The 18,498-nt window shown below is 36.8% G+C and overlaps 1 protein-coding gene across 1 annotated transcript in view; it reads right to left on the bottom strand.

Moving 5' to 3' along the window:
* Nucleotides 1–18,498, bottom strand: part of SLC1A1 (solute carrier family 1 member 1) — a 50,083-nt gene that overhangs the window by 2,767 nt on the left and 28,818 nt on the right. The window contains exons 3-11 of the mRNA XM_066569830.1: nucleotides 17,303–17,395; nucleotides 15,633–15,747; nucleotides 13,771–13,813; nucleotides 11,956–12,063; nucleotides 10,473–10,657; nucleotides 8,400–8,507; nucleotides 3,589–3,711; nucleotides 2,869–3,063; nucleotides 2,242–2,376 (exon numbers count right to left, since the gene is read on the bottom strand). Coding sequence (XP_066425927.1) covers nucleotides 2,242–2,376; nucleotides 2,869–3,063; nucleotides 3,589–3,711; nucleotides 8,400–8,507; nucleotides 10,473–10,657; nucleotides 11,956–12,063; nucleotides 13,771–13,813; nucleotides 15,633–15,747; nucleotides 17,303–17,395 — 1,105 coding nt within the window. The remainder of the gene's footprint in view (nucleotides 1–2,241; nucleotides 2,377–2,868; nucleotides 3,064–3,588; nucleotides 3,712–8,399; nucleotides 8,508–10,472; nucleotides 10,658–11,955; nucleotides 12,064–13,770; nucleotides 13,814–15,632; nucleotides 15,748–17,302; nucleotides 17,396–18,498) is intronic.

The raw sequence follows: 18,498 nt of genomic DNA on the forward strand, positions 1-18,498 counted from the left end.
AATCCTTGCAACGTAATAAAATTTGAAAATGTGAAAGTATGGTATGGATGTGAAAGTATGGTATGGAGCGTGGAAGGCCATGCTTCCCTGTTTTTCTTTTCAGCTACCGAGCACTACAAAGGCTCTGTGGCAGAACAAGTTTCTCTTTCTGTGCAGAGACATTGAGGTGGATATATTTACAATATTTCACAATACTTCTACAAAACTGCTGAATTCTAGTGCTAAAAAAGTTTTCCATGTGCAACAAAAATATATGGTAGGGAAAGGAAGAGAAAGCAGTAAAGGTTTTAGTAGGAACTGTGTGACAAGTGAGGAAATCAACACCACTGGAAAATCATCTGTTATAACAGCACTATTCTATTTAATTTAATTTACACAGCAAAACATATCTTAGTCTGAAAAATGCCTTAATTAGAACCAGAAACATCTTGAATTATTTGTATGTTTCCATGTACTAATATTGTGCCTAAAACCCACAAAAGCCACAGACTTCTAAAGTGGAGTAAAAATCAGATCCATAAAGTCATGATTGCTCTGAGAAATAGGGTATTGTTCTCTTTCTCTCTCACTCCCATAAGGTAAGTAGAGGGCATCAAATGAAATTATTAGCGTGTAGATAAAACAAACAAAATTCAATTATATCTCTGCATCATTAGGATGTGGAATTCATCTCCCTAGGACTTGTGGAAACATGGGTCCCAAAGCAATGAGGCATTCATAGAAGAAGACAAAAATCACTTCTAACTCAGGAGCTCTCTGTTCTGCAATTTGCAGGAGGCTGGACAAATACTTTGGATAAAGGAACCATTATACATTTGGGTGTTCTTAGACTCTTCAGATACCTGCTCTGAGCCAGTGGTTTGTACTGATCTGCACAATCCTTACAAATATTAAATGCCCACTAGGAATAGAAGAGAGCTGGAGAAAACAAAATTACTGTGGAGCACAGCAAACAAAACTATTAGACCCTGTTGCAGACAGCTGACTGGGAAAATTACTTGTGGATAGAACTGGTTCCTTTGGAGAAATTATGCTTATACATAAATTGAATTGATTCTTGGGTCCATACAGTAGACCTGATTTTCTGGAGACTGGCATTTCTCTCTATTTGAAAAATTGAGTTATATAATAAATAAATTAAATATATCTGTGAAATACATAGGTTGCCACCAGAAATCCTTCAATAAAATGACTGGAAAGGCCAGAGGAGGAACAGCAAGGCATTTATCTTGAATGTAAATAAACCTGAAGAAGAAATGCAAATACTATGAAATTATTAAGATCACTGCATTGATACCAGTGAAATGTCATTCATGCAAACTGCAGGTGAAAAGACCTTGGCCTGACCACCAAAGCTCACACAGTTTAGGAGGCAAAAAACCTGAAGTTATACTTGTTAACTTGTGAATCCTCTATATCATGGGACAAAACTGAGTATTGATAGCCTTCTGACCTCCAGAATACACTCTGTGATTCTTCAGGCTTTTGCAAAATTGGCAGAGATACACACCGGTGTAACTTGAACAGAAAAGATTTCTGGTGAAAAGGCTTCTCTCCAGAAAGAGCAGATGAATGTGACTGAGAGGTTTTGAAGTGTTCTGATATGGTTTGGATTAGGCATAAGAATCACTTTCCAAATTTAGATGTGTGCTTGTTGATTGAAAGCTGGGCCCTGAGTGCTCTCAGTGAAGAACAGTCCTAGCAAAGTAGTGCTGGCAGCATAGATCTGTGTACAACCTGCTATATGTGTGCACATGGAATCCAGGGTCAGTTTTGCTTTGTTCATGTTGTGCTCCACTGCCAGTTTATGGATATCATGTGCTTTGCAGCTTGTGGCTACATTTCATTTTTATGAATGATGTATGTGTTTAGCATAATGTAGTGGCATCTCTGACACTCTAGAGACATTTCTTGGTCCTATTTAATTTGTCTGTCTTGAGGATGATGCTCATGATTTATTAGTGATGTGACCACTACTTTAAGGCAGACAGCATCTCTGAATGTGAGGTTATTCACTGCCATCCCATGCAGGACTTATCTCACAATCAAAGCCATTACTGCATTTAACTCTGAACAAGCCTGGCCATAAGAATAATCTTTATCCATTTTCTGCAACTAAATGATTTTATTGCTTTCTTTCTCAGACTCACACATTTCTAGGCAACCTCTGCAAACATTAAAAAAAAAGATAGGGAAAAAGAAAAAGAAAAAAATATTAAATATGAGGTGCCTTAAACTTACAGAAGCCAGTCAACTGCAATGATCAGAGTAACATCCTCGGCAGGCAGGCCAATGGCACTCAGCACAATCACCATGGTAACAAGTCCGGCTTGGGGCACGCCTGCAGCCCCGATGCTGGCTGCTGTAGCTGTGACGCTAAATCCCAAATAAAACCCAGAAAAGGCATTCAGAATACATGTTACTCTGTTTTCTAGCACAAATAGTTTAATTTCACTGCAAGAAAGAGGCCTAAATGTTTCAGATTTCCTCTTGAATAGTATTTACTCAAAGTCTGGTATCAAGCTTATAGGACAGGCTATGTTCTCATGTACTCTTATGGTTACACTGCAGAATAACAGGCAACACATGTCTAGCAAGCAAACTGGATGGATCAAAGGTAGAGGCTGAGTTAGGTTTGCAAGTGTTTGCAGGGAAGAATAATGGCAATTTTCATAACAGTGTTGTATATCCTGATCCATCCTACCTCCCCATCAGGTTGCACTGGCTAGGCCTTGGATCAAGAAATGAGAATATTTGTTATTTCTTATGCTGTGAATGATAGTTTAAACTTTCCCATGGGGTATCTGAATGTACCATTCACAAAAAAGCTCACTTCCCACAAAATGCATGTGATGGCTTTAGTCTTACCTAATGGTAACTATTTGGCCAATATCCAGTTCTAAGTCATTCAGCTGTGCAATAAATATGGCTGCTACTGCTTCATAAAGAGCAGTGCCATCCATGTTGATGGTAGCTCCGACTGGAAGAACGAACCTTGTGATTCTTTTGTCAATCAAGTTTTTTTCTTCTGCACAGCGGAAAGTGACAGGCAAAGTTGCTGAACTGGCACATAATGAAACACATAAAATAAGTGAAAGCAACAACACACCATTTCTATTATGTTTCCTTTTGCTCAGAGCATGATTTGCTCTATGACTCAAAAGGAGATCTAAGGCAGGAAGGAAGGCCGCACCAGGAAAAAGCAAAGCAACTTCTGTTATACCTTCTAAATATTGGAAGAAATAGCTAAGTGTTAGTTCTCAAAACTACATGGTAAATTGCCATGGTATACGTAGTCACAAAAAATGTTCAACTGCTTAAATGCTGTCAAGTCTGTGGCTAATGAACTGAATGGCAGAGAACTGCCTCCTCCAGGGAGAGGCAGACTCTCATTTGGTGTAAGGTTAACACACTCTGTAGTGTCCTTTGGTTATGACAGAAATAACAATGAAAACAGTATTTCAGCCTCCAGGGGACTGAGAACTGTCCAGCTGATATCAGGGCTTTTAAAAAAGTAGCAATAAAAGCAGAGCACAGACCATGCAATACTACTAGGAACATTACAGAAAAGATACTGGTTTTGTTTACCTGGAAGAGATCATAAGGGCTGTAAGAAGTGCCTGAGCCATCCCCATGGCAAATCGAAAAGGATTTTTCCTTACTATTATTAAGTAGATAAGCGGCAGAACTATACTGGAATGGATTGCAAGTCTGCAAAATAAAATCAACTAGTTAAACAAATAGATCCATCTCATTGTCTTTCTTTACTAAGATGTTGATAATAGGTACCCAGCTCTGTCCTCAAATATAATCATGAAACACTAAAGGTGTTTCACCTAGATGCAAAATTTAGAGAGAATGACACATTAATAAAAAGCAGACTAATGCTGTTCTACACTTCCTTTTGGAGAGAGAGACACCATATATGAATTGTCTCTCCTAAGCTAAGCAAGAATTGACTTGAAAAAATTTTAAACTGATAAAAATTAGAAGCCTAAACTAATACGTAATATTTAAAAGTGATGTGCAGAGGGTGATTTGAAATAACACTAAAACATTTCTCTTTTCTCCCAAATCCTTACAATGCAAACCAGAGACAAATCAGAAAACCAAGTCAAATTATTATTCTCAGTTTGTCTGCCCTTATTACAGAACATGTTTTAGAAATAAAGGTAAATATGCTTTCCAGTCAGGGTCAGCTGAAATGCACATTTTTCTGCAGAATCTTCAAATATGGACCTTTAGAAAAATCCATATCTGCTCTGGGCAAAACTGTCTAAGCTCAGGTCTACAATTAAAATGTGGTGAGATATTTGAGACTATTTAAATGAGGTATATGTAGTCTAAGCATTTTTAATGTTGTAAGATGCTGAAATACTATGTTTTGAAACTATTAATTTTTAAAATTAGGTGGGTTGACTCATAGAAGATTAACTCACTCTCTTGATTTTAGCAGCTCAGATGTATTTGCCTGGGCATTTGTATAGGTCTCAGGGATGAAATCATCCTTCAACCTATGCATTAATTTTGAACACTGTGCCGTAATCCTGAATGCACAGGAATGCAGAGCTTGTGGACATTAAGATAAAAGGTAAACTGACTGCTGTAAGTGCGTTTGAAAAAAAATGTATTTGAAGGGTCTGTGAGTATTCCCTATGTTCAAAGGCTGCAATTATAGCACATCTGCTTTTCATGAAAAGAAATTATCACATAGCCTGGAAACATAAACCCAAAAACTGTTGTCACCTATGACCTTGGAATTTTTACTCTGTCCTCACAAAATGTTCATGTGCGCATTCCTTTGTTGTAATAATGCTTTATGGTTTCAGAGCAGTTGATAAAGATAGCAATAAATAATGGTACCATTTGTTCTGCCAAAACCAGAAAATTAAGAGACCAGTAGTCACAGTACAGAAATCCACAATGGCATCAAAAATCATCCACAAAACCTACATTCTTGTTTCCTTGAAAAATTATCTTTTCAAAAGGAACAGGCATTGAAGTTTTCATTCTGTATGGGAACATATCACAGAACTGTAGAATCATATGACATATTTAGTGGAATGTAAATAATAACATGCAACATGTCTTGATAAAATTTTGTAAATAACTCTAGAAAGAAATCTAGCAATTTATACATGCACCAACACAAGGCATCATTGTATAAATTGCTAGGTTTGTGACATGCCTGAGAACAAACTGAATATAGGAAAAAAATAAAGTGGTATGGGTGCCATTTGCTGTCTTAATAAAATGTTAATGAGAGTAAGCATTTCAAGTATGTCTAAGTCTAAAAGCATACTGACTTAGTTATTTGAAAAATTTAGATTTGCATCTTTTTAGTAGCATGAACATGACATTATTCAAAATATTTTTGTTTATCTGCTTTGCTACTACTGGTTTTCCTGAAACAAATTTTAAGTAATATTTATTTTTGTTCATAAAATGCAATTATCAGAAAGGAGCAGAATTTTTTATACCAAAATCATAATCAGTAATTGAAAACAGAAATTCTAATAGCATTCATTTTTAAGTTAGGAAGAATCATGTCCCTTAGAATCCCAAGCTGCCATTCCATGTAGGAATATCTCTTACAGGGATGTAGCTTCCTTGATACATTCGGAAGAGAAAAAGGCATAGGCAAGGAGAGGCAAGGAATTGCTGCAGCTTTTTTCTTTTCCTTTCTTTCTTTTTTTCCTTTTTTTTCCTTCTCCCCCCCCCTTCAGCTTGAGTTCCCTCTGGCACTTAAATTATGTCTCCACTTTGACTTTCTTCTGCTGTAACTTCTAATATGTCCTCATCATTAATCGTGAGAGACTTGAGATACTTAGTGGCAAATTGTACCAAAGACACTGGGGGAAGTCTGTTCCCTCATGGTGACCTGAATGAGACAGAGAGACTGAGGTGAGCTGCAAACAATGGTGGATGAGTCCTGGTAGGGCTGAGGCTATGAAAGATCATGAATAATTAAGCTGGGGAGAAGGTGAGCTGGTTAGGGAGATTAAAGGAAAGAAAGCAGAGGATAGGACAGACATCTTTAAAAGGAATACAAGAAACATTTAAGATAACCTGCTATTTTCAGGTTCAAGCTTAAAGAGGGGATGAAAAGCAGTTACAGAAGACACCAGTGAACAGAATACACTGCAGACAGGGTCAAACACATAAGAATGAAAACCAAAATGATGGTGGGAACAGCAATTTTTAAGAGACCCAAAGAAAGAGCAACATTTCTCCTTTTTCCTGAGAGGTAAGAAAAAGGGGTATTCTTTCAGGCTGAAAAATGTAGAACAAGCACCTTTTCCTTGCAGCCTATAGCCTTGTGTGTATGTGTCCACATCTGCTCCTGTGATCTGATTATTACATGCTCTCCCGATGGTCAGTTTTGCAGAGAATACACAAAACAATGCCTTGAGCAGCACTCATGGGAGGCTGCTCTGCAGGAGGCAGAAATGCTGCAGAGATCTTCTACCAGAGCACCCATCAGGGAAAATGGTCATATTTGGAGGAACAGAGAATTTTTCTCTCCAAGGATGCAAATTAGTTCTCACTAATGTTTTTGATGGCACCTGGGGATCTACTTAAAATTGTTGTGCCTGTCAAACAAATGATTACCAGCTAAACAGGAGGCTATGCAGTGGCAGGTTACTTTGCAATAAAAGTGCTTTGGAGAAGGCATTGTGTCTTCACACACATCTTTAGGAAGACTTGCCTTGTCACAATACAAATAGTAACCTGTAATCAGTTACCGATAGGTAAATAGTCATAAAACTTGCTATCACATCTAAAACTAAAACTTGCTATCTGATGTAAAACTGAAGTCAAAAGGTAGTAGTAATCCATTAACATATTCCTCCTCTGAATTAACTGGAGTTAATGACATAGAAAACCAGCAGAAGTAATACACTGTCATTCTGTCAATGATTTTTATCTACCTTGGGGTTGGGGTGTCATTTATAATTTCTATAGGAAATATTAGAGTCTTGATTTACCATCTCTTGGTAAATATCAGCTTTTGAAGCATGTAAAAATCTGAGCTATTTTCCAAGTGCAAAGAAATACTCACAAAAACTGCATAATGCATTAGATAAACATAACTTGTACTCATCTCTGTAACATTTTGAAGAAGTAATGAATCAGTGCTATTTCTGGAGCAGTAATTCTTATTTAGAAAGAAATTTTATCTCTGATTTTCAAACAGCTAGTCCAAACATACTGGCTTATGAATAAAACAAAACAACAACCTTGAAATAAATGTGCTTGCAAAAACCCCAGAGATCCTTCTTGACTATTTATAAAGTCGTTTGCATTTAAGACTAATATATTACCATTCTCTTTGGCTGTCAGAAAGTGTGTGAATGACATTTGAAGAATAGCATGCAAATGCGTAACGTGTGGGGAAAGAAACTCTTGAACAATTTCAGACTTAGCCTCTAGACAAAACACATATAAGTCCTTAGTATACTGAAGGAATTATAGGAGTGGATGCTAAGGTAAAGGACCAAGACTTGCCTAGAAGGCTATGCTTCACTGAATTGGAAACAGAAATTTAAGCACATTTATCTTATTGGGACTGTAATATCCATTTATCTGACAAAGGAGTCCTTTGTAGGATAGTCTTCAGAGATAGATAATAACCTGGTAATATAACCTATCATTGGAGCAGTTAAGTTATTCTAAAGTTCCACTGCTGAAAGGTTCCACATTATGCAGGTGGTAACCTCCTCCACCCAGACTGTTCTAAATAGACAACTGCTAAGAAAAAATAATAAAAAAAAAGTTCTGATGCTTGGCTATGTTATTCAGATTGCAACTTCTCTTTTTGCAGCCTCACCATCTACCCTAACCTTGGAGGAGGAATTAGCAAACAGTGCAATCCCCAGGGCTTCTCTTGATGTCAGCTGTCTGCTCAGTACTGGGGAGGGAAGGGATCAGTCTCTTTAGCATCCTTTATTGTGCACTGCTCTTACTATACATCTGTACTCAGCAGGGAGTTCAGTCTGTGCTACAAAACCTTGGGTCCAAAAATTCCATGGAGGCTCCCAACATAATCCACGTATTTGTATAAGTTCGATAGGCTGGCAAGCCCCAATAAAAAATAATTCATAACCTCACCTTTAATACAACAATATTTTCTTCAGCACAAGCTGTGAAGATGAAACAGTGAATACAATAAAGGAATTTACTTTTGGGTTTTGGTTTTTTTTAGAATGCAAGGCAGTGACTTTTTAAAACAGAACATGCATCCAGCAAAATGTGCATTCAAACCATCCTCACATATCCTCACATAATTTTCACTGATGAGAATTTTTGTCTCTGACCTAGAAGACTGGATGTGGTGGATAATTGAGTGGTAGTCAACTGAGCTCCAAAACTGCATACATCTTTAAGAAATGACATACCCACTTATTACTGTAGCCATATAAAGACCCAATTTACGAAAGATTTCCCAGTCCTCGACTTCTATTATCTTCCCAGCAATTAAAAACACGATACCAATTGGCATATACCTAGAAAGGAAAAATAAAGCTATCAAAAATGCATTCTCAGACATACTGCATGCTCACCATGAAATAACTTCTCTCCCAGAGTAATTTTTTTAAAGAGATAAAAAATATGTTTTGATATCCTATTTCACAACAACAGATTTTTTTTTTCTTAAATTACGTTATACATTGGACTTTATTCATTTGCAGCAAGGCTACAACAGAGGTGATGAAAGAAGTCTGGAAAATAAAAGTAAATGTAACTCTACACGTAGTCTAGCTAGTATTGTATAACTTGGTGTCAAAGAATACACAGAATACACAGAAGTCAGGAAGGGGTATGGGCATATACCCTGTTACAGCAAATGTTCATGTATAGCCATAGGCTCCCTGGGGGTGGAAGTTTGCAGGGTTGAGACCAGTGTCTGTCTAGTCTGCAATCACACACAGATGGGAAAGGTCTCCTGTAGTTACAGGAGCTGCCCTGCAGCACTGGGGGTTATAGCTGTGTCACTTGCACAGAATAAACCTGATCATGGATCTGAACAGCTGCATAGGCTATTGCCTACAGAAAATTCAAGGGAAATATCAGGAATTATGTTAGCACCAGCTCCATTGCATATTTTTTTTGGTTCCAGAGAGCAGGCTGTCACAGAGACAAGTTATTACTCCAGAGTCTTGAGCAGTATAATTTAATCTATAAATTTGTGAATATATCAAATGTATCCATTTTAAAATAGAAATTATAAATTTATAAAATGTATGTGTGCTATCTCATAAACAAAATTGTATCTTACCCCTGTAGAAAGCAGGTATATCTAGTTCCTCTAAGCACTGAACTTGATGAAAACAGTACTAATTCCTCATACTTTCAGCAGAAAACTCTGTCTTGTTTCAAACAACAGCTCCCACATCTGTAGAAACTCAGGGAGCCTGTAGCCACAGCTTCTTGCACATGCAAGAAAATGGATAATCAATTTATATGTAAATGCCCGTATGGCACGTGCTAAGTCTGGAGTCTCATTGTTGGTAATTTTCTGCAGAGTGAGGCAACCCATCTCACAGGGCTTTAACTTAGCTTGGGACTAAACTAGCTGCTTAGCACAGGACCAGTTGCAGAAATTAATTTACCTTTCTTTAAGGAAGCAAGAATTGTGCAAACCCTGGACAGGTTTGCTGTTTTACATACATCTCAGTATGCTGGGATGTAAGAAAAACCCATGGAAAGGTCAGATCTGACATGGTACTGGTATGAAATGTGCACATGAGCAGAGTATTGTAATAAGTGGCACAAGGCACTCTGCATGTAGGATCAAGCTCTGGAAGGAATTGTGTGTTTTTATAGTCCTGATCCTGTAATTGTGATTTGCACATATAAAATTCTATTAATAGCTGTGAAGTCCCACCAAACACTATCACACACGTTTCTGTATTTTAAATTTATTTTTCTTGTCTGAGAACATTATGAGAATGTAGTCTCACAAAACCTATAAGCAGGAGGTAAATGATACTAAGTTGTATTTTGCATACCATTTTTAATTTTTCTCTGTGCTGTTTCTTGCATATTAATTCAGATTTCTAAAGGAACTTAGATCCAATACAGACATCCTGTGAACATAATGTCTTTCAGAGAATAATGTTCAAGACTCAGAAGGGCATATGAGTGGTAATGCTTATCCTCAAAAGAGGCCTCAAATGACTAGTGCACTAGTTTTTTATAAACATCTAGCAAGAATGTCTAAAATACTCAAGTTTCTTGGGAACCAATAGGACTGCTCCTTTAGTATATATTAAGAAGCCCTGTTTCCAGTTCCCTCAAAAGGATCAAATTCTGTAGAAAGGAAAATTTTTACCAATCTTTCTTTGAAAGCTGCTTTCTGTAAAGCACTATGCAAAAGCAAACATGAGGTTGAGTCTGCTCTTACCTCTTCAGTGACAAAATCCACTTAAAGAAGTTATTGGAAAATGCTAGTATGCCCTTGAACTTACCACATAATTATCTGAACTATTCTCATTGTAGCTTCGTTCAGCGCATTGAAGAAATCCATCAGCACTTGTCCTTTCTCTCCCATTTTCCCAATAACCACTCCAAAAACAAGGCAAAAGACAATCAACCCCAGCGCATTGATGCCGTTGGAATACATCCCCACAATTTTATATTCTTGGGTTTTGTTCTATAAATTGGAATCAAGAGAAAAAAATACTGAAAATAGTGAATTTACTTTAAAGAGTTCTAAAACGAAAAGACATTTAGATTTTTTTGAAGACATGAAGCTCTTTCCCAGCCACTCTACTGGCTTTCTGAAATTGCCATGTGGGCAAGTTCAGGAATACACTAAACTGAACTTGAATATTTTGTATTTTAAAGCCATGTATGGACCTGACCAAACCTCAGCAGGGAGTAAAGCACCCCTTAATTTGTGCTGTCCTTTCTATAGACTTCTGACTTGAGTATGGCAAGGTCTAAGTATCCACAGTCATGCTTTCAAGATCTACTCCTCTACACTCAAGATTTACTCCCCACTGGAAAGCAAAACACAGATGCAGAATCCTTGCGTTAGTTTCTGAACAACTCAAGGGTTTGTATCTGGATCTAAGATAAATTCACCACTGCCTAACAACTGGGACATCAGTGTAATTTCATAATTTATAGGAGAATTGTGTGCACATTGCATAAAAATCCTACTAAAGAGGTATTCATACATTCTTCTGTGCAGCCTGAACATATCAACAAAAGCGTGCAATTCTTCACTACATTCTGGTTCAGGATTTAATTAATGTCTCTTCATATAGCCCATCTTCCCATGCTATTATTACTTTGAGATGAAATTTGGAAGGAGTATAATAAAATGTATATTGATTTGGTATTGTTTATAGTTCTGCATTCACATTCTATTGAATTCCTTTCTCCCTCTCCTCCAGAGTAAGTCTAGACTTTATACACCATTAACACCCAAAAGCTTTCTACACCTCTAATGAAATGCTTTTTAAACCTCTTCACTTTTTTTTCTGTACATTGTTTTTCAGAGTAAAAACTATTAATTAACATATGCTTTATATTGTTTTGTTTTCCATTAAAATATTTGTTATTATTTTCAACTAATTTTCTTTTTTAGTGCTTACAATTACAGTTATTGCTACTCAAATATCTCAAGGTGATGTACATCTAGTCTTTCCACAGTGAGTGTTGAATTTTTCACAAAATTTACAATTCATAAGCAGATAAAAGTAATCAATCTACATCTGTTTTCTTTGGACTGGTCAATTACCCATGGGATCCTCTGATGTTCTTAATCCTACTGGAAGGACCTCTAAGCATTTATTAATTAACTTCCATAGTCTTGCTAAAATCCATCTATATGCTATTTCCAATGATTTCTTCATCACTAACCACATGAAATAAACCAAATTTAGTCTGTTCTTTCTTCCTACTTCATATATTATGAAGGAATGAAAGGATAAAAGGTCGTACCTCTGAAGCCTTTGCTGTTGTAGCTGTTGTAGTGGGTTCCTCTCGAAATATGGAGCTATTTTTATCCACAGCAGTTGTAGTTTTAACTTTTTCACGTTTGGTTTTATACTGGAAAGTTTTTAAAGAAAAAAATCCAGAAGAACTTATTTAGAAAAATGAGAAAACTGAAGAATAGACAAAGGTGCAGTAAAAATATGAGAAAAATTAACCAATTGAAGTGAAGGTAGCAAATATAGACAAACACTTTATTTCCCAATTCATGTGAGCTGTCAGGGCTCTGTTCCTCAGAAGTTGTAGATCAAACAAGAGGTTCACAAATAACATTCTAGGAATGCTGCTCCCCAGGATCTTGGATACCCCATGGATGTGCTGCAGTCTTGTGGGGCATGAGCTAGAGCTCCTGACAATGGCAAGAATTTTTTGCTGGAACAAACAGTCTGGAGAGAATTGCTGACAGCCATGCCAGGAGAGGCTCTTGGTGATGTGGTCAGCATAACTAATGCCACTCTGCTAGGCAAACAGACATTGTTAGTGGTCAAATGGGTTACATATTTCCCTTTCCCCTCATTGCCAGGTCTTCAAGGTCCTGTGCACCAAGCAGACAAACCTAACAGTCTTACTCTTCCGCTCCTTACTAGCCTCCAGATTCCTGGCACAAGGCTGACTACTACTCTCCTTATTTGTCTTAAATGCTTCAGGCACCCAGCCAGACAAGCGATGTTGATGATGCAGTCACAGAACAGGCAAATGTAACAGCAGCAGGTACACCGTCCATAAAACCGAGCAGGTATAAGTCCTAGTGAGTAACGTGGACCAAAACTGCTGCAGGACAGTGAGACCTGGTGGTCAGGGATGCCTCCATCATTGTCTGCTTCCTCTGAGGACTGAGTGACCAACCTCCATTCTTTTATATGTTTTTCAAACATAGATTATGGCTGTTATATTGATACAGCAAATTAAGTATTAAGATTTGACCAAATATGCAGTCGCTCCAGGTGATTAGAAAACAAGTTAAATTGTGCTACTATAAAACTGTTCTACACTGATTCTGCTCACAGAAATCCTGTGCTATTCTAAGTTCTGTGCTATACTAATCATAATCCATTAAGAAAACAAGACTTTAATAGTAACTACAGTTTAATGCCACCAGCATTCTGTCAAGGATTCCTAAAAGAGCCTGCCTGTCCCCTTAGTGTGGGGTGGCCAGTAATGATGACAAAAACTACATGGAGAAGTTTTATAAAGTGAGTTGCGCACAGCAGCATATAAATTTCTGATTTAAATTTCTGGGGGAGGTTAGCTGGTAAGTCTAATATATAGACAGAAGTTTCCTCTTTCATCTTGCAACACTCCCTTTTCCTGAAAGATGTCTCAAATAGACTACTAGTTATCATCCTTTTCCTTCAAAGAATTTGGTCTGGCAGTTGATATTAGATGTGAGACACTTCAGGGTGAGGGCTAACTTACACAGACTTTATCAGACACAGAGGGATCTTAAGAACTAGGCAACTAATCCTCTTAAGATGGTTCTTCTAACTCTTGTCCCAAAACGAAACATCTTGTCTTACATGCTGCTTGGTTTCTGCATCCAGCTCTTAAACAGTGCTTTTTTGGGACTTAATAGCTGATAGCAGAATGTTTATCATAATGGAAATGGAACCAAGATGCCTTAAACCCTCACCTTTTTATAGGAGATGAAGATATTCCTGGACTTCTCAGAAATAAGTCTTGCCTGACAACTTTTTTGTGACATATGAAAATAATTTGTGGTTAACAGTGAAAACTACAGAAATAAAGAGGGATGTGCAAACTTACCTGTTGGAAACAGGCCTGAACAAGGTTCTCTGGGAACATATTCCTGTTATAAAGCATAGAAGCATTTCAATACAACAGCATACTAAGGAAAAGTTGTTTGCTATAAAAAAATGATAAAATTTGATGCTAAAAAACAGATCATGTTTTGTTTCTTTTAGCAGAAAGAAGTATATTTAGCATCACCAGAGATAGATAGATAGATAGATAGATAGATAGATAGATAGATAGATAGATAGATAGATTTTTTTTTCCAAAGAAATTAAGGGTTTAAGAGTCCCAATGACTGTTTTCCTGCTTGCACTTGTTGAACTTCTGGGCTTATTTTTTAGTATTTGACATTTCTATTGGTAAGATACTAAACCCAGTGTATTTTATCCCTGCTACATTATCTCCTTGACTTGTGTAAGAAATATAGGACACACCATCTTTATAGGTTATGTCAAATATGGGCAGAAAAGAAAAATAAAAAACTTCTTACAAAAGCTGTGCTGTAAGAATAATATATTTGGTATGCTCTATTGTAGTTTTGAATTCAGAAATTAATCTTCGTTAATGGTAAATTCTCCTGTGTTATTCTGCGGTCAAGGACCATTTTCAAACACCAAAAAATTAGGAGATTTAGTGCAATGCAGTTGTGTGACTCGTTTCCAAATGCAAATTTCAGATTCAAACAGTTGCAAGAAGAAAGCATTAATTAGGTATTTGGTAAATATCCAACCCAGTGCAGAAAATGCATTTTATATATATAATACATTTATATACTGAAGTAGAAGTTTTAAAATCTCCCCTAAAGATCTTTCACAAACTCCTGCCTTTGGTTTTCAAGTTTTAAAAGCAAAATCTATTCAAAAGCAAAATCAGTTTGTTTAAGTGTGGGTTTTTCCTTCATCTTTACAAGACTGTCTTGTGTTGAATCCTAAATCTATTATTTCTATCCATATTTTTTAATATAAATATATAGGCAATTCTAATTCCTTTAAAAGAGAATTTCAGATATTTTAACTGCTAATTTACAGTCTTCAACTTCTTTGCAAGAAGTTGAGCTATAATCTATAGCATACCCCCAAACTACTAGATATGTGGCAGTTGATTCTTATGTGACAGATTATGTAAAAATTCTACAAAGGCAAAATGGTGGGCAGGAATGGTGACCCAGAATAGAGACTAAATATACCAGAAGAAAAAAAATCAACAGAAATATTTTTGAAGGTACCACCTAGCCTCTAGCCTCTATTGGAAATGCAGCCTTTATTGGTGTTATTTTTCTTCAAATCCCTTATACACAGTAGCTCTGAAAACCTGCACCTGTCTTCTGCAGACTTTTCTAGGGGTTTCCTTCTTCTAACCACTTTAAAATATCTATCATTGTCCATGATGCTAATGGGGAAAGACACATTATACAGTTGCCTTAGATACTGGTGATGCAGCAAACTTCTTGACTGTGGAACCCCTGGAAATCTTGGCATACTGCATCTGTTACTCTGCATGCTGCCTTGCAGAGGGGAACCACAGCTCTGCAATTTCAGCTGGTTGTCTATGCTGGATGACACAGGAGCTGCCAATCAGTAATCCACCAATCCTTTATGGATCTTTTCCTCATAATAGATAAATCTTGCATGTCAGTTTCTGTGAAGGGTGGATTTTTCATCACTGGTTTATTAGCTGAAGTCTATGCTGTAAAGAGAATTTCTTTTAAACAAACTGCTTTGAGTAAATTTTTAAATGTCTAATTTGTTGAAATATTACCCTTATTCATCCAAACAGTATCAGAAAGCATTTTATTGTATTACATATCACAACTTAATTTGTGTTGGTTTGAACTTCTGCAAAGGGGATATGGAAACTAAAAATTAAAATCTCACCTGATCAGATCCAGCAAGGCATCAACAGTATTGACTTCTGGGGTACTGCCCATTCTGTCAATCTCACTTGCTCTTTGAGTCACTCCAGGTTTAATGGTCACAACAAGGATAATCCCTGCAGAAGGAGAAGCAGAGCTCACTGTGCAAGTATATCCTGTGTATCCAAACTCTTTGTGAACTCAACAAACACTTTCCCTGGGTGCTTCTGATAGTATGTGCAGAAAAGTCTGCAGGTGGTGTCCTTAAATGTGTGGGTTCCCCCAGTACAGGAGCTACTTGCAGGTTTGCCCCTAGACTTCATCACTTTAGCTTTGTTTTTGTATGTATCATACTACATCACTACTGCTCACCAAGAGGGTAAGTAACTTTAGCTGGCTTCAGATGAGTGTGCTGCAACTTTTGCAGAGAGAATATATTTAATTGCTATTTCCCTTGTCCTTTATGTAGTCTTCTTGTTACTAGCTTTCAGAAATGAATACAAGTGTGCACCCCAGAGTCACAGGGTGTTTCATTAAAGTTAGGTAGCAATATAGTTATGTAAGAGAAGGCTTCAGAAAAAGAAAGAAATAAAAAAAAGTAGATTAAGAAATATTAGATTTGACCTTGTAAATACTGAAATCAATGACAAATTTTTCATTTACTTTAGTGGCTCCATTTTAAGAATTTTTACTATTGTTATTCTCCAAATTCTCAATATATTTTTTTTCTCTTTTTTTTCCCCTTATACAAGTCCAGAGAAAGCCAAAGCAAATGAAACTACTAAATTTCAGTGAAGGGAGAAAGAAGGGAGAAAGCTGTTTGGATGACCCTTCAACCAGGCAGGAACAAGTCTTTCTAATGAATAAAAGCATTACTGTATTTGCATAGCTCTGCATTATGAAACAAGTAATGTCATAATGCCATGGAACAACTTAGAATAGCAAGGACCTTGGGAGATTGTCTGGTTTAACACCTCACCCAAAGCTGGAACAATTTCAAAGTTAGATACATACTAATAATTAGTCTTTATATAACAGTCCTTATGTATTCACAGAAATTACCAAGACATATGAGATAGATTGTTTTATTTTATTTCTTATTTAAGAAGGCGGGCTTAGGATGTTTCTTTAAGCAAATACAAAACATGTCAATGTTGCTTGTCAGGAACTTCCTGTAACAGGAGATGAGAATTTTGGAGATCTAGGATTGGAGCCTGGCAGTCACAGAGGGGGAAAAAGCCTTCAAGAAAAGAAACAAGATGACAAAGGAACCAGTATTTTCTGTCATTCTTTCAGGTGTGACACACTACATATTTTCCAATATGAGAATCAGGAACAGGCTATCAGTTTTGCAATTGAGGAAATTCACTTTGTATTTAAGGTTGGTCTTTGACATTCATTCAACTTTCTCACTGCTGGTCATTTTTTATCTCAGCAGACAGCTCCTAATCTTCCCTGAGCTGAAATATATGGTGAAATTGCCTGTGGCTTCACACTGCATATGAATACAGCCCAACCACGGACAGCAGGACAGCTCCTCTCTGTATCTGACTACAGGTAATGTCAGGTTGTCTGGTATGATTCCCCATCTTATCTCCACATCCTGTCTTGAGAAATTAGTAATGTCACAGTGCAGTACATTTGTAATTAGGCAATGCTGATGATTTAAAAAGTTACAGAATCACAGAGTACCTAATATTACAGCAATGACTGTTGTGCAGAAATAATATACAACTGCTCGCAAACCAATCTTCCCAGAAATGTTGGAATCCAAAGCAGCAACACCTGCAAAAAACAGCCACAGAAACAAAACAATAAAAACCAGTCTTATAAGAATGTTGTCATTTTTGTAGAGAGAAGTAATTATTGTCTCTTACTTCTATGCAGAAAATTTTTCCTTATTCAAGATGTTTCTAAATACTTAATTGACATTTGCACTTCTGAAAAATATCTGCAGCTGACCAACATATTTGCTTCTGCTTCTTTTCAAAAATCTGTTTTCCCTTTCCCCCCACCTTTTTTCCAGAACAAAGACAATCGAGCTTTCTTGATTCCCTGATGTTTGTGATTAATTAGATTTCTTTGGTTTACAAGAACATGTCACAATTTAGTTCCTTATTCTGTTAACTCATAGCTTCCCTTTTTCCAGATCTGTAACATTTTGGCTTTAAAGCTAAAAGCCATGTGAAGAGAGTTGCTCAGGCCTGTTATCCCAGGTGGCTCAAAGGCTTATCAGACAAGTAAGGACCATTTCTGCTCAGTTTGTCTTCATTAACAGGTTTACTGTTTTTAGATTTTTGACTAAAGCTTTTTCTGAAGTTTGGGTGGTCCACACTTCTCCACCTGTATATGTCATTGTCAAGAACTGATGGCAGATTTACTAATGAAGGTAGGGAAAGTGCTGAGACAGGTATTACACTCAGGTCAACTTAGCTCCTGGTAACAATACCAGATGAAACTTCTTGTGAAGTATTTATTAGTTGTTTAAAAGATTTATAAAAGTTGTATGTGTAAAATCAGTAACCAGGGCAAAGTGAGCATTTTGACTCTAAAACTTGTCTGTTTATAACAACATTAGTTAATAATTCACTGCTCTCTCTTTATTATACATTTGTGATCCATTAATACTGGTTTATTGAGTCAGTTTATCAAAGACTGGCTGGATTCCTTTGTATACAAAAGGTAAACCATGAGAAGGATATTTAGCCTCAGAGAAGTGTGATTTTGTAGGGAAAAATAGTTTCAAAAGTGAAGGAAGAAAAATCAAGAGATCTGACATACATGTAACTTACTGATCTTTGAGCTCAAAAAGGATCTTAGCAAGCACAGTTTAACCATGTGTTGATGTCTCATTCAGAAGTTATACTAACAGCACTGACAACTTGTGC

The sequence above is a fragment of the Molothrus aeneus genome, chromosome Z (genome assembly GCF_037042795.1).
Source record: "Molothrus aeneus isolate 106 chromosome Z, BPBGC_Maene_1.0, whole genome shotgun sequence".
Classification (NCBI taxonomy): Eukaryota; Metazoa; Chordata; class Aves; order Passeriformes; family Icteridae; genus Molothrus; species Molothrus aeneus.